Genomic DNA, 17,237 nt, shown 5'->3' with positions numbered 1-17,237 from the left:
TACACGATAGACTCTTTTTTATACGTAGTATCGATAATATTCGTTGAAGTTTTTACACTTAGTTCATTTTAACGGTGGCAGTAAAATTGCGCAGAGTGCAGCAAATTTTTGTAGTTACATCATAGGTGTGTAACAAATTTAACTACTGTGCAATCTTAATTACCAAAAGAAACTGGAATTCTAATCAGATTTTTAAATTCAAGTGAGAGTTTGTTCATGATTATCCACAAACCCATAAAAGTTTTAGCTTCTGTACGACAATGCTTTGTAGGAGATCACATTTTCCATTACAAAACTATCTTAATAATGATGAAGGTTTCTCAGGTCTCCAGCCGGGTGGTAGCGTTAATATCTCACGACGTTCCAGGAAGTGTCATACTACCCATCTTCCGGCGAAGAATATGGGTACTATGACACTTCCCGAAACGTCGCGAGATATCATCGGTACCACCCTGCTGAAGAAACCGAGAAACCTTGATCAATAGTTTACACCGGAAAAGCCTACAGTCACTTATATCTTTCTAATACTTATTGTAACAGTCTCAGTTGTAATATATCTTTCATGGTAACCACTTTCGGTCACTTAATGGTTATCTGCGGATCTAACAATAAAATGAAACATTCATAAGTATCTAAGTTAGGTAGATAATGTAGACTAAAATGATATAAAATACATATATTTTTAAATTGTACCTGATTAATCATGAGTTGTGAAAAGACAATATTCTTATAAAAGAACATAGATATTAGCTGTAAAAATAATAGGGACAGCACTATAACAGAATTGTGAAAAATTTAAGTGGTATCTTGTCACAAGTTTGTTACATACATTTGACAGCTCCTGATAATTTTTGATGTTTGTCAACTCCTGATTAATCAGGTACATTTTACGACTATGTTATCCACTATATCAGGTACAAATTTCAGAATTATAGTATTAAATAATTTCAGTTTATGTTATCTACTTAAGTAGATGTTTCTACTCAAATAGGTGTTTCTTATTTGTTTTACGTGTAAAGATGATCATGAGGTGATTCAAAATAGTTTTTATTCGAGATAAATTGCACCTAAGACTTACGTACTAATTTTTTAAAATATGTTTTCACAGTTGCGTTATCTCGCATGACATTATCTCAGCCATTATTAAGAAATGTAGTCTTCTAAAAGTAGTCATCTCATCAGTATAATATCTCTGGTCTATTAGAATAAAATAGCCATAAATGTTACTGGAATGATCGACTGAAGTATATAGACAACTATAAGCAATTATATTTCTTGAAGTCTTATTTGTTTATTTTTGCTCTTATCTCAGTTGAGAACCATATCGATACGACAGCTTGAATTGTCTCGATATAGCTCGAAATCGCATATTGGAGTTTTGATACGTCTTTGTTTTTCATTCGACGCCATATTTCGTATAGGATGATTTGTTTTGTATAATTTCAACGTTGTAACAGATTCGTTTGTGTTTAGGTTTGAAGGAGAGGGAAAAAGTATTCTTGCGGTGAGTCTATTATTGTTTCATGTTATTTATATGTTGGTTGTAATTTTGAAAAGCATCCTTTAAGAGAAAAACACGGATGTGGTCAAGTGGTGGATATTGTATCTGTCGTTGTATATGCTGTCGTTCGGTGCTGCTGTCTCACAAAAACAATTTGTGTTCATTCTTCGTGTTATTGATTTGTTAAAAACACTGGTCATTTCTGTATCGATGATTTGCATCCATTTGAATGATATTGTTTGGTCCGCACACGATACATTTTTTGGTATTGTGTGTCAACAGAAGTGCCCCGATTTTGAAAACCTGTTTCCTCGTGATTGGTGATTATTACTCATGAATGGCTATTCCTATATCAGTGCGAAAGTTTGCTCCTTGCTTGTAGACTTCTGATGCACATTGAAGTAATTGACGAAATTTTTGTTTATGTTGTGAGGCACGGATCTAAAGTAATTTGCTTCAAGCTGGATTGTCAGTAGTAGTCATAAAGCAATTAAACACGAAACAGCTCCGCTGAGACGACAAACATGTGAAAAATTTCCGAATGCTCTGTAATAATGTTTACTCCATTGCTTTCTAACCTACTTTTTCGAATCACGTTTTGTTTGGGGAATTTTGTAGGGCTATGTAAGGACTGTTTGTCATTTATCGTCAAATGTAATAGGTTAAATGTGAGTTTACGATTGCTAAGTATTTGTAAATGGAGGATTCTCATACCACATTCGACTGCTTAGAAATTTTTACAGCCGATTCATGTCAGTAGGGGTGTACATACCACATTGCACACCAATAAACATAACTTTTGCTGCTTATGATTTGTGTTAATTGTGGCAATAGTGTGCTTAGGCATCTCTGAAAGTTTCGTTACATACTGAAACAGATACAGTTTTATGGTGGTAGCCTATTTGGTGCACTTAATGTGTTAGAAAGAAACAAATGCTATCTTGAATTCGATGCACTTGATTAGAAGCTGCTTTCGTTTTGATATATTGTTTTTGTTTTCATGTGTTTCAACCCAGTAGTTGCTTTCAACATGTAGTGTTTTCTGTTGCTCCATTAGTATAACTTTGGGTTACTTATGTGGCCTCAAATCTCATGTTTGGAAGTCACACTCATTATTTTGTGAAACAGAGAGAATGTCATAACTGTGTGTGGTCGTTTATTTTTACTATAGTTTGTGACTGCCATTCATGTGTAAGCAAACTTGGGGTGAAAGGACCAAACAATGAGTTCATCTGCCCCATCGGAATAGGGAAGGATGGGCAACGAAGTTGGTTGTGCCCTTTCAAAGAAACTATCCCGATATTTGCCTGTTTCTACCCACTGTGCCACCTCACTCGGTACTGTGATTTTTCATCACTCTCGTAGTCAAATCTCAAGAAATGCCTTAACAGTTGTAGTATACTTCCAGTTCTTATAGTTGAGATCATTGTCTCTCTCTCTCTCTCTCTCTCTCTCTCTCTCTCACAGTTACTTCGCAGTTTTGCGAATTTGAATAGCCATGGTGTGGTGGTTATGTGGTCATGGTTTTGGACTCCGATGTGGGAGATCCGTGTTCAAATCTCCCTCATGCACCATATTTATTTATTTGTGTTTATTTATTCACTTCACAAAACTATGAACTGTCTGTCTGGTCATTGACATATCTGTTCAGCGTATTCAAATTTGTCTGTGTCATGGTTTAACATCTGCTTGCAGCAGTGAGATGTAAGGAAGGGACCTACAGGCATACATACCTCCTATTTATTCTAGGCAAGTACAGCATGTTATGACTCTTGCATTCCTTTTTGGAAATTTTGACTCTTGAATTCCTTTGTTGTAACATAGTTTACTCCTGTGCATTGTTTCCATTTCTGTGAGAGGTCTATGCGTCATCTCGCCTTGTCTCACTATTCATCACATTTACTGGTGATGGTGATATATTCGGTGCACTACTCATATTATATAACCAGTGTATAGTATAACAGTCGCCAAACCTGCAGAAGGAGAACAGACATGTCGGTGACCGCCTGGAAGGTTCATAATTTTGTGGGGGAAACAGAGAGAGTGTGCGAGAGAGAGAGAGGGGGGGGGGGGGGAAAGACGAAGGAGATTTGTACGTGGATCTCCCGCTTTGGAGTCCAACACTGTGACCATCCAACCGTGACACTGTGGTTCTTGTAATTTACTCGATGTTGCTCATCATAAGCTTGGACTGTTCACTTTTTCTATTTTGCTTCTTTTTCTAACGGTTCAGTACACCTTCATCCTGTTTTCGTGCTTGGTCTGTGTTCAGTTTTTGATGGGCTATTCACTGGACCATTTTACCACTAAATCTGTGGGAGGTGCAATGGGTAATTTCCCTTGCGAGTTCTGTCTGTTAGATGCTCACCCAAGTCAGCTAGGACGGAAAATGGAACAGAGCAGAGAAAAATATCCTGGCATTTAAGTTTTTGTGGAAACTACAGATAAATATATTGGGGTGGTTGAGTGGTGATTTGATCTCTGCTCCTTCCAGGTACATTTGTTGTCTTAGCCACTGTTGAGGCATGAAATTTGTGCAGCATTATTATAAATGTGTAATTGGAGAATAAACTTCACCATTTGATTAAGCATTTTGTACATTGTGGCCACTAACATGTCAGCTCTTAGGTGATCTTTGTGTGTATGGGGATGAGTGTGGTTTAAAATGTCGGAAACATTTTGTTCTGGTTGAAAGATTATGAGAATTATTTGTTGTAATGCTAAATATGTCATGCAACTGACTCAAAGGAATGTAACAGAAATAACACAACAGTACACCAAAATAACAGTAATAACAGGGAGAAGTGGTCACAGGAGGTTAACTGTTGTGTGTTGTTGAGCAAGAAATCGAGCTCGACATACGTTTTCTTCTCAAGTAGATGATGATGATGATACGTAGTTGATTTATCAGAATATGCTCCAGAATGAATTAAAGATTATCGTTTCTGTTTGTTATTTAGTATTGAGTATTGACTAATCTTGGGGACCTATTGCAGTAAAATTTTTGCAGAAAATGTCATAAAATTGGTATAAATTCGTTTACATATATTATTATTTACAAGAATTCCTCTTCCTGGAGCAGTTAAAAAATTCAACAACATACCCAGAAAATTACTGCCTGGGTAGTCATATGTGAATTGGTCCAGAAAGGACAGAGTGAATGCAGTGCACATAGGTATTCATTGTATTTTTTGCTGGTCTACTGAAAAATGTGAGCTATCCAATGTTTTTTGTATTATGTCGTCATATGTTAAGTAGATGACATATGGGATGCTTTTGTTTTTATGTTTTAGTTGTAGATAAGGGTTGTACATTTTGTTTATAATGTGGGTGGTGGCTTAGTGTGTGTTGTTTACCGATATAGGTTTAGTGGAGATGATGCATTGAGGGAATGAAGTTGTGAGTTGTCTTGTATACTAGACATACATAGGGTTTCATTTTGTTTTATGATGATGTGGTTATGGATTGAACTAGGCTAGGTTGATAGGTGATAGGTTTTGAGTTGGCAAAGTCAATGAAATAAGTTATAAAAAACTGTCCTTTTTGTTAAATGAAGTTTGCAGTATCGGACTATTCCGTATCATAGCCTGAGGCATAGGTTACACTGGAAGATTACTGTGTGATTTTGAGTTGGCTGAATGTATGATTACAGACCTCTTTTGTATAAACATTGCATGTTTAATATGAACATTTATACACTCATCAAAACCAATATTTTCTGTCTGTGGTCTGATTTTTCAAGTTATTAATGTGTTCGAAGATGTTGACAACATGGACATTATAGGCCCAAAACCCTGAGTCCCGTTCAGGTCCTCTTAGTTTGTTGAATTTTATTTTTCTGTTGTGTTCTTGGTGCTAGTAATGTCAACCATTGATCATTTCTTTTTGTGTGTTAATGACCACATCTGTCTATTGTTGCAGCTTCATGTTAACTAATCCCTGCTTTTCCCCCATAAAATGTCACTGATCTGTGTAAGTGGTTCTGGTTAAATGCTTTCACAACATATCAGAGTAGGTTGAAACAGCCTAGTTTAACTTATTTGGTGAAGGCAAATTCCAGACTGTGTTTATTGGTTGATTTGTGAGGAAAAGTTTCTTTACATTAGTAAAATTCAATGAAATTACAAAACCATCAAAGTTGCACAGAAGTTTGTTTTTATTTACGTAGCAGCCAGCTTTTGACTTCAGTCCATTATCAAGCTAACCATGCAAGCCATACCCTAACACTGTAATGTGTGTACTCTGGCCGCATTGTTTTTATGAGTGTCTAAGTGCAAGGTAATATTTGCATGCAATAGTCCAGGGCTGTATGCCCCAAAAACCAAACACAGCACTGGACTGTCATGTGGAAATTGTAACTTACACTTAGCCACTCAAACAAGTAACGTGGCTAGTGTAGACACATTAAGGTAGGACTTATGTAGATGGCTTAGTAACGAACTAAAGTTTAAAACTGGCCAAAATTTAAACAATCTACTGTGCAACTTTTTTTGTTGGTTTTGTAATCTCATTGTCTGCTTAATTATCTGTTTGTGCTTGAAAGTGTAGTACAAAGAAGCATGCCTGCTCCAGATTAAATCTTCCGACAGATATACAATGAGGACCAATGTGCCACCCAGTGTGGGTGTGGTTTTCAAGTGGTTTACCTCTTCCAGATAGTTGAACTCCAGTCTGCTACCTATGTCCCGTTACACTACTCGCGAACATTTTGAAAACGTTGACACAATTTCACATTGGGATAATATTAGATGCAAGCAGATGGCATACAAAGAATCCGTCCCAAGGAGGGAAGGGTTCGCGAAAGGGCACACATCTGATCACCATTTGTGACTAACATTGCTCAATCCAGATTAACATGCCAAGCCTGTAATGACATGGGATAAGGCCAGAGAAAAGAAGAAGTGAGGGAAATAGAATACAAAGAGGACTTGTGCAGTTTTGACGAATTTATTTGCTTAGCCTGAGTTTCAGAGATTTAAACAAACTAGAAGGATTTCATAAATGATCCAAAGGAACTGTCTTCAGAGATGCTTTCAATGACTATTTTACTCCGTTATTGTTATAGACCAATGATAAAATTAGCATACCCACTGAGGGACATATCAAGCCACATTTCCTGTATGGTGTGCATAAATGGAATTCGAAAGTTACTAGGTGACAACATTATCAGGTATATCTCACCACACTGGTAACAGTTATATGTGGATTATCAGAGTTTTTTCTATGTATAGATTTTAAGAGAGTAAAGGGATCTACAGCTGACTAGAGTGAAGGGAACATACTTATACTGAAAGGAATGGAAATGAAATACATTGAATAAGATAGAAATTTTCTCTGTGTTTCCTGTTTAATGAATATATACATTAATTTTTTTTACTCTCAATTGACAATGCAGAAATTTCTCAGTTTCAAACAAAACTAGATTACAGATGTCACACTGAATAACAGCAACCAAATTGTGGGACCCAAGTATACTGCCTTGACAGTACACTAGCTGATTTGTGTTCATGTGAGGAGGACAGATTATGTATGTATGCTTAAATGGACATTTATTGCATGTTAAAGCTTGTGGCGGGTCAAAGGAGTAGTCCGATCCCACCCGTTGGCTTTGATCCGTGGCGTAAGGTTGTTGTTGTGTGTGACGTCATGACGGAGTAGAGTTTAGTTTATGTGTATGTTGTTTTTGTAGATATTGTCTTTTTGCAGTTAGTAGTGTCCTCTGGTGGTATGTGTATGGTCTGCATATTATGTGGTGTATGGGATTCATTTGGGTGTTGGTGCTTAAAGTGTGCATTTGTTGGTAGTGACTATTATAGAAGAATGGAAATTGGTTTCAGTGAGTTAAGAATTAAGTTTCCGTTGTGTTTTTGTTATTGCGGTGTCATTTGATGTTATTGGTTTGCTGTTTGTCGTGCAGTAAGTCGTTTAATTCAATTTGTGGCTTCTTTTGTTAGGTACGGATATGACCCCTAAGTTTAATAGTGTGCATCTGAGGGCTGAAATGGGGGACGACATGTTGTCCATCATTAACTTTCTGCAACTTTTTGGGCTTGTGATGGAGACAGTGAAATGCGGTGTATGCAAGCAGAATATGCGAGTTGGTTGTGTTTTTCTTTGTGTGTGTGTGTGTGTGTGTGTTTGTGTGTGTGTGATAGAGAGAGATAGAGATTGGGGTGCCTGCCCTAATGTATAGCACCGGAAGTTTTTTGTGGTAAATAGTCGTTTTTATGGATCTATTGTTTGCGCGTTATGATGATCAGTGGGGTTTTTGTGTGTTGTCGGCTCGGTGTTATTTACTGCATGTGTTGGTGGTTGATGTTTTGGTATTGGCACTTGTGGTTGATGTATGTATCTTAGGGGAAGTACTCGATTTCAATTGTTTTGGTATCGTCAGTTGTGTTTGAGCTATATAGGTCATGGGAAGTGACCGATTCGAATTTATCATCGTAGCTATGTGTGTTTCGGTATCGTGAGCTGTTGTTGACCTATATAGGTCAAGGGAAGTGTTTGATTCCACTGTGTCGTCGTCGCTATGTGTGTTTTGGTATCGTGAACTGCTGTTGACCTGTATAGGTCAAGGGAAGTGTCCGTTTCCAATGTGTCATCATAATTGTGTGTGTTTTGGTATCGTGAGCTGCTGTTGACGTATATAGCTCTGGTAAGCATTTGATACCAATTTTTGTTGTTTTAGGTGTTGCTTTTGTGGTATCGACAGTTGCGGTGTGATTATAATTTTTGGAATAGTTGGTTTCTGTTTTGTGGTATCGACAATTGCAGTTGAGCTATGTAGGTGAAGGGAAGTGACCGATTCCTGTTGATATTGTTAGTGTAGCGGAATTTGGGAATTTTGTGGTGTTTTTATGTCGTCATTTTGTGTGGTTTGGGATTGTGGTGTGTCTGTATGTATAATTAGTTTGTCCCCACCCAAAAACCCCCAATTTCCCGAACTGGTCCCATTAGTTTGATTATATTTTTGGAGGGAGATGTATTTGTTGGTTTTATATGTATTTTTGTGTTTGTGTAATGGCGTCATATGTGCCATATTGGAGATGTTGAGAATGGTCATTTCTGCCATATTGGTGACGTCATGGGTCAAAGCAGACAGACGGAATCGGGCGCTTCTGTATTCCCCTTGTGGCAAACAAAGAAAAACCCTGTCTGGCTTTTGTTGTCATCACTATGTTGCTTTCAGCCAGTACCATGCCTCACATCAGCTGCCCTTCTGTTCTGTTTTTAAAAATTCCACACTACTCCTCTGTTAAGCTCACATAAAAGTCTCCTGTAAGAGAGGGATCTAGGTAAAAAAAAATTAAAAATAAAAAAAATCAAAAAAAATCTGAGTCCTTGATCACCCTCATCAAAATCTACTCAGGGTTTAATCAAATGATTATACTTAAATGTACTTATTAATATAATAACAGTAGAAAAAAGAGACACTTGTTATTAGAATTGAAAACACTACATCCAATCTTGTTTAGCTATTCATTACTATGAAACAATAGAATGATATACATGTTATTTGGCTTCATGTTTTGGCTCCTCTTGTATAATACATTCTTCCATAATGGCTATATTGATAGTTCATTTGTAGGTTTCACTGAAGAGGAAAGTCCTTCCCACTTGCAAATGATGGTTACAGCTTTTTTTATTTATGTTAGGTAGTTCAATTCTAGGCTTCTTCTGATGACTGTGTATTGTAGATGTTAGTAGTTTCTGTCTTGATTATTTACAGATGTTAGAGATAACATAGAGTGTTGGAACAGTTGATTTGGGACATAAAAAAAATGCAGGAGTACTCTTATTTACAATGAAGAAAAGAAAATCGGATTGGTGCACTAGTTTTAGTACAGGTGAGGGTACCTCAGGTGTTTTTGAGGTTTACTGCATATGCTGTACGCTGGTGGCTTTTTTATTTTTTATTTATTTATTTTTTTTTACAGGCTGCTGTGCTTAGTCTTGCTATAAAAGGTCAACACAATGCTTATATATTTCAGCTTGTGGTTTTGGTTTCAGATGTGTCATTTCTGGTGCAGCATCTGCAACCCGAGCTAAAAAACAGTTGCTCGACGAATTATCTCTTGAAATTATCATGGTTGGACTGATTTGTAAAACATACAACCAAGTAGGTATAAAATTTGGTGTTGTGTGCAAATAATATTTGTTTGCAACTAAGGTTTCTTAGGAATTAAGTTGTCCTGTCAGCTAGAAAGTGTAAATTGAATCGGCTTATAACAGTGTCTTCATTAATTCCTTACAATGATTTTACAGTGGCTGTCTTTTAGGTATAAATGTTACAGTTAATGCCTTAACAATAAGGAAGTATTTGTTGTGCACAGTAATATGCAGCTAATTTTCCAGTCTTCAACTGAGTCTTTACACTGTGTCACGTTTTATCAAAATTGGTCAGCTCAGTGGTAGTGAGCAAGCAGTTTACTACTAGTGCACTGCTGTGCTCCACTGGAAGTTGTAATATCACTGTTCTGAACTGTGGAAGAAACAAGGTACTCAGCTAGGTGTAACTTATTTTGTGTTGTGTTGTGATGTTGTTCATAACATTTGCTGGTAATGTGCAGTAAAGATTGGCTTTGGTTGCTTTTACACTGCCAGTGATTGATATTTATGAAATTGGCACAATGTAAGGACACACTATAAGGTCTAAAGACCATTGCATGCTTATACAATATACCAAGTTGTTGATAGATAGAGAGAGAGAGAGAGAGAGAGAGAGAGCGTGAGCGAGCGAGCATGTGCACACACACTGTTGCTGAGAAAGCAGTGATGACTCACGTGTTGTTGAAGTGCGTGTGTTTGGCAACCACTATTTGCCTATGAGTAATTGTCTATTGTCACTTTTTGTATGTAAACTTTAATAATTTGTTTGTTGCTGATATTATTTTGAACTACAGTGGTAAATGTCAGTGTTTGCTGGGTCTGGAGCTGAGATGTGTCTGGAAGTAATGAAGGTCAGTACAAGATGTGTTGCATAGTTAGGGAAGGGACTGGATGATCTACGTATTGCCACTTGATTCTAAGTGTGACCAATAAAATTGCAAATTTATGCCCAATTACTTTTCCAACCTTCAATCACCCATTGAGGGGCCATCAGTAGTGTGAGAGGGAATGATGTACTAATTATTTCTTGAAGTTCACAGTGAAGCTTTCAGTCGTCATGAAGTAATGAGGGATTGTCTGCAGAGAGAGAGAGAATGTGTGTGTGTGTGTGTGTGTGTGTGTGTGTGTGTGTGTGTGTGTGTGTGTAAAATTGCTATGCAGATTAATGAGGGATAGTTCATACTCTGCTTGTATTTGATCACAACAATTATCGTATTTGATCACAACAGTTGCCGATATAATATACCTTATCGATGCTGCACTTCACATGTGGGATAAACAGTCAGGTTTCTGTTGGTAGATATGCAAGATGATGACAGATCTTTCTGGCTACTCACTGGAATTTAATGAAGGTCTCTCACTTCAACGAAGCAAATCTGCTGTTTGTCAAGGAAAATGTTCCTCTTAAAATTTTGGAAGTGTAAGTTCCAATTCCTACAAGGCCTTGGCGTGTGACCTGTCCCATTCTCGTTAAACACATGTATGTATTTATATGACTGTATACATAATATATTTTCTCTTGTATGAAATTGACGGAGCTTGTATCCCTGTGAAAGTGAACCATGGATGAATAAAATTACTCTACTACATTAACATGGGGCAAGAGATGTAGCTTTTTCTCCATGTACATCTCACGAAATTAGGGAAATATTAGACTTCCATGAGAACAGGAAGTGGGTATACAGTGATGATAAATAGTAAACATACTGTCTGCCACAAAATGTGGAGTACAGATGTAGATGTGGGAGGGCGAATAACTGAGTGGAGGGGCAGAAAATTAATAGCTTATGAAGAACTAAGATGACAAGCTGCAGTAGAAAATGGTTGATAACCAAAATCAGTGCAATGGTGAAACCAGATATTAGCCAACAGGTACTCAGATTTGTTGAAATGGAGGCATTCATGAAAATCACTTTAGAATTTGTTACAAACAGTGGTTTACTATAGTGCTGCAAGTTGGATGCTGTAGATTGTAGTTGTTAATGGGATATGCATCAATCCGTTACCTGCGGACGAAGAGTAAATTTAGTGAAAGCATAAAAATAACTTTTGGATAATATTGAATTCTGAGATACTTAATTGTCTGTGTGCTGTACTGATTTATGACATGACTCCCTAAGAATTAGTTCGCCTAACCCAAAGTAAGTGATCAGAAAAATGACTGAGTAGTGTCATTTGTGTAGAGACCCAAAGAAATTTTGTGCATACATCATTTCACAGGTTATGAAAAATTACATAGCTACCCAACTTTATTCAAGGGGAAAGTGGGAAATCAGATCAGTGGTTCAGCACTTTGAGCTGGTAAAGGTAGGAGACTGTGCAGGTCTTCAGAGTAAAAACTGATATAGTGTATAGCTTACTGGCTATGAAGACAGTCTACAATGGAATAAGTTACGAAAGATATTGTATCACTGTAAATAATTTAACAGAAGCAAAATCTCATTTAAAATAATCTGTGTGAGAAAGTAATTGAATAGAGACATTTACTTTCCAGTTGCAAAAATATAAATTCATGTTGTAGAATTCCATGCCCTAGCTGTAAAGAAGGTAGACTTTTTTGTAGCCTGTTTCCATTCCAAACATATTTTGTTGGGTTGCCACATGAAATAATCATCGTATTTGCTGTGCTAAGCCCTTGGCATGGCTATTCAATGGTGTATAATTTTACTATCTTTGGCAGGCATAAAATGAAAATTCCACTAAAATCACTGCAGCAATTTCCATAAAGGAAAAACAAGAAACAATGAAATTATGGGAGACAGTTGGCAAAATCTGTTACTGCAGTAACATTATCCATGCCTGTGCCTTTGCTGTTAACAAGGTCAGGTAGTTTTTAGTTACTCTCTAAGAATCTGTTTCATAGCTTTTGTTATGTTACTGCAGCAAATGGTTATTTTGTTAGTTATGGGTTTAGTATTTATAACCTCTGGGTAGTAGAAGTAGCTCATAACTATTTCATCCTGTGCAGAATGGGACCTCTACATAATACTGCTCCTCTGTCTTCAGCTTCATCCCAGCAGGTGTTGACATTTCTCAGGTCATCTTTCAATGTTTGTTTCAAATTTTTCCATGGCCAGCCTTGTTTTAAGTTCTCTTGAAGTGATATCCAATGTATGATTGGCTTTCAGTCATTTTTAAGATGTTTCTAGTAAGTGTTCAGAAAGAGATGTGATATGTCACCTTACTAGCTCATCATTCCGTATATGTCCGGACAGAGAATACCAAGGACATTCCCAAGGCAACGTCGCTCAAAAACATTATCTATTTGATCATTTTGGCTATGAATTTCCATGTTTCACAGGTGTATAAAGTTTTTGGGATGAAGATTTATTCAAGAGTTTAATTTTCATAGAAGTGCTTATGGCTTTGGTTGCCCAATTAGGGTGCATGAACTGAGATACAATTGATGCCATTCCTCTTCTACAAGTGACGTCCTTCTTGGTTTCTACATCAGACGACATGATGCTGCCTAGGTAAGTGAATTGTTGGACACCCTCTGTAGTACACCCATGAATGGTTGCAGGGAACAAGCATGTAAAACAAAAATCTTTTAAGATGTACCTTCATGTTTAAAATAGATCCATTATTTATGGAAGATTTTGGTTCCAAAAAGAGCCATCACTTTCTTGTATACAGACAATTAATACCAGAGAACAGTAGGCAAGATCTGAAACACACTACCGTACTATATACTAAAGCACAGTGTAAGTATAGTGCAGTGTATTTCGTCTTTTCAATCAAATGATTTTTGTATTAGGTGAAATACACACTATGTGTGGCAGTAAAAAAAATCAAGGACAACTGGGAATAGCCTAAATGTAATTGTTGTCATTTACTTAAAATAAAACAGCTTGATTGGCAGCTATGATCTATTTTGTGTTGATGGGGTGCATTTTTAGTGTCGTAATAATGAAATGAAACTGACAGGTGTGATGTTGCCCCTGTTTATCTGTTCTCTGTATCAGAATTTGGCAAGTGAAGGCCATACTTTTCTCGGAGAAAGGTGTGTCAGTAATTATGACCTTCGATTGTTGTTAAATGCTCAGTAAGTTTCTCCATTGACAACTGTGTTTTGAGATATCTTTTGTGAGGAAATATAACTTTTTATTGCGTGATTTCCCCATTTGCTCAATGAATATTATTCAGCTTTTGTATCAATGTCATTTTCAAACACGTAAAGCTATGTTGTTACAGTGTCAGTTCTACAATTTATCAAAGTTGCAGAAATCAACAAAAACTACCGAACTTGTGGTTTATTGTGCACTTTGTGTACTGTTTGGCCAGTTTCTGTTGTTGTTGTTGTTGTTGTGGTCTTCAGTCCTGAGACTGGTTTGATGCAGCTCTCCATGCTACTCTATCCTGTGCAAGCTTTTTCATCTCCCAGTACCTACTGCAACCTACATCCTTCTGAATCTGCTTAGTGTATTCATCTCTTGGTCTCCCTCTACGATTTTTACCCTCCACACTGCCCTCCAATACTAAATTGGTGATCCCTTGATGCCTCAGAACATGTCCTACCAACCGATCCCTTCTTCTAGTCAAGTTGTGCCACAAACTTCTCTTCTCCCCAATCCTATTCAATACTTCCTCATTAGTTATGTGATCTACCCATCTAATCTTTAGCATTCTTCTGTAGCACCACATTTCAAAAGCTTCTATTGTCTTCTTGTCCAAACTATTTATCGTCCATGTTTCACTTCCATACATGGCTACACTCCATACGAATACTTTCAGAAATGACTTCCTGACACTTAAATCAATACTGGATGTTAACAAAGTTCTCTTCTTCAGAAACGCTTTCCTTGCCATTGCCAGCCTACATTTTATATCCTCTCTACTTCGACCATCATCAGTTATTTTGCTCCCCAAATAGCAAAACTCCTTTACTACTTTAAGTGCCTCATTTCCTAATCTAATTCCCTCAGCATCACCCGACTTAATTAGACTACATTCCATTATCCTTGTTTTGCTCTTGTTGATGTTCATCTTATATCCTCCTTTCAAGACACTGTCCATTCCATTCAACTGCTCTTCCAAGTCCTTTGCTGTCTCTGACAGAATTACAATGTCATCGGCGAACCTCAAAGTTTTTATTTCTTCTCCATGAATTTTAATACCTACTCCGGATTTTTCTTTTGTTTCCTTTACTGCTTGCTCAATATACAGATTGAACAACATCGGGGAGAGGCTACAACCCTGTCTCACTCCCTTCCCAACCACTGCTTCCCTTTCATGCCCCTCGACTCTTATAACTGCCATCTGGTTTCTGTACAAATTGTAAATAGCCTTTCGCTCCCTGTATTTTACCCCTGCCACCTTTAGAATTTGAAAGAGAGTATTCCAGTTAACATTGTCAAAAGCTTTCTCTAAGTCTACAAATGCTAGAAACGTAGGTTTGCCTTTTCTTAATCTTTCTTCTAAGATAAGTCGTAACGTTAGTATTGCTTCACGTGTTCCAACATTTCTACGGAATCCAAACTGATCTTCCCCGAGGCCCGCTACTACAAGTTTTTCCACTCGTAGGTAAAGAATTCGCGTTAGTATTTTGCAGCTGTGACTTATTAAACTGATAGTTCGGTAATTTTCACATCTGTCAACACCTGCTTTCTTTGGAATGGGAATTATTATATTCTTCATGAAGTCTGAGGGTATTTCGCCTGTTTCATACATCTTGCTCACCAGATGGTAGAGTTTTGTCATGACTGGCTCTCCCAAGGCCGTCAGTAGTTCTAATGGAATGTTGTCTACTCCGGGGGCCTTGTTTCGACTCAGGTCTTTCAGTGCTCTGTCAAACTCTTCACGCAGTATCACATCTCCCATTTCATCTTCATCTACATCCTCTTCCATTTCCATAATATTGTCCTCAAGTACATCGGCCTTATATAGACCCTCTATATACTCCTTCCACCTTTCTGCTTTCCCTTCTTTGCTTAGAACTGGGTTTCCATCTGAGCTCTTGATATTCATACAAGTGGTTCTCTTCTCTCCAAAGGTCTCTTTAATTTTCCTGTAGGCAGTATCTATCTTACCCCTAGTGAGATAGGCCTCTACATCCTTACATTTGTCCTCTAGCCATTCCTGCTTAGCCATTTTGCACTTCCTGTCGATCTCATTTTTGAGACGTTTGTATTCCTTTTTGCCTGCTTCATTTACTGCATTTTTATATTTTCTCCTTTCATCAATTAAATTCAATATTTCTTCTGTTACCCAAGGATTTCTACTAGCCCTCGTCTTTTTACCTACTTGATCCTCTGCTGCCTTCGCTACTTCATCCCTCAAAGCTACCCATTCTTCTTCTACCGTATTTCTTTCCCCCATTCCTGTCAATTGTTCCCTTATGCTCTCCCTGAAACTCTGTACAACCTCTGGTTCTTTCAGTTTATCCAGGTCCCATCTCCTTAAATTCCCACCTTTTTGCAGTTTCTTCAGTTTTAATCTACAGGTCATAACCAATAGATTGTGGTCAGAGTCCACATCTGCCCCTGGAAATGTCTTACAATTTAAAACCTGGTTCCTAAAGCTCTGTCTTACCATTATATAATCTATCTGATACCTTTTAGTATCTCCAGGATTCTTCCATGTATACAACCTTCTTTCATGATTCTTAAACCAAGTGTTAGTTATGATTATGTTGTGCTCTGTGCAAAATTCTACCAGGCGGCTTCCTCTTTCATTTCTTAGCCCCAATCCATATTCACCTACTACATTTCCTTCTCTCCCTTTTCCTACACTCGAATTCCAGTCACCCATGACTATTAAATTTTCATCTCCCTTCACTACCTGAATAATTTCTTTTATCTCATCATACACTTCATCAATTTCTTCATCATCCGCAGAGCTAGTTGGCATATAAACTTGTACTACTGTAGTAGGCATGGGCTTTGTGTCTATCTTGGCCACAATAATGCGTTCACTATGCTGTTTGTAGTAGCTTACCCGCATTCCTATTTTCCTATTCATTATTATACCTACTCCTGCATTACCCCTATTTGATTTTGTGTTTATAACCCTGTAGTCACCTGACCAGAAGTCTTGTTCCTCCTGCCACCGAACTTCACTAATTCCCACTATATCTAACTTTAACCTATCCATTTCCCTTTTTAAATTTTCTAACCTACCTGCCCGATTAAGGGATCTGACATTCCACGCTCCAATCCGTAGAACACCAGTTTTCTTTCTCCTGATAACGACATCCTCTTGAGTAGTCCCCGCCCGGAGATCCGAATGGGGGACTATTTTACCTCCGGAATATTTTACCCAAGAGGACGCCATCATCATTTAATCATACAGTAAAGCTGCATGCCTTCGGGAAAAATTATGGCTGTAGTTTCCCCTTGCTTTCAGCCGTTCGCAGTACCAGCACAGCAAGGCCATTTTGGTTATTGTTACAAGGCCAGATCAGTCAATCATCCAGACTGTTGCCCCTGCAACTACTGAAAAGGCTGCTGCCCCTCTTCAGGAACCACATGTTTGTCTGGCCTCTCAACAGATACCCCTCCGTTGTGGTTGCACCTACGGTACGGCTATCTGTATCGCTGAGGCACGCAAGCCTCCCCACCAACGGCAAGGTCCATGGTTCATGGGGGGGGGGGGGGGGCAGTTTCTGTTATGATAAAGAATCTGC

General features: G+C 37.8%; 1 protein-coding gene across 4 annotated transcripts in view; it reads left to right on the top strand.

The window, feature by feature from the left end:
- Positions 1-1,366: 1,366 nt before the first annotated feature.
- LOC124615409 (poly(A) polymerase type 3-like) overlaps positions 1,367-17,237 on the top strand; it is a 177,875-nt gene continuing 162,004 nt past the window's right edge. The window contains exons 1-4 of one of the 4 annotated variants that reach the window (XM_047143267.1): positions 1,373-1,504; positions 9,234-9,351; positions 9,515-9,623; positions 12,915-13,086. In XM_047143267.1, the coding sequence (XP_046999223.1) occupies positions 13,073-13,086 (14 nt within the window). In that variant the 5' untranslated portion in view covers positions 1,373-1,504; positions 9,234-9,351; positions 9,515-9,623; positions 12,915-13,072. Of the gene's footprint in view, positions 1,505-9,233; positions 9,352-9,514; positions 9,624-12,914; positions 13,087-17,237 lie in introns of all 4 variants that reach the window. The other 3 variants (XM_047143266.1, XM_047143270.1, XM_047143268.1) reach the window with 3 other exon arrangements.

Source organism: Schistocerca americana, chromosome 5 (genome assembly GCF_021461395.2).
Source record: "Schistocerca americana isolate TAMUIC-IGC-003095 chromosome 5, iqSchAmer2.1, whole genome shotgun sequence".
Taxonomy (NCBI): Eukaryota; Metazoa; Arthropoda; class Insecta; order Orthoptera; family Acrididae; genus Schistocerca; species Schistocerca americana.
The sequence above is the reverse complement of the archived record's forward strand: the minus strand, read 5'-3'. Positions and strand labels throughout refer to the sequence as shown.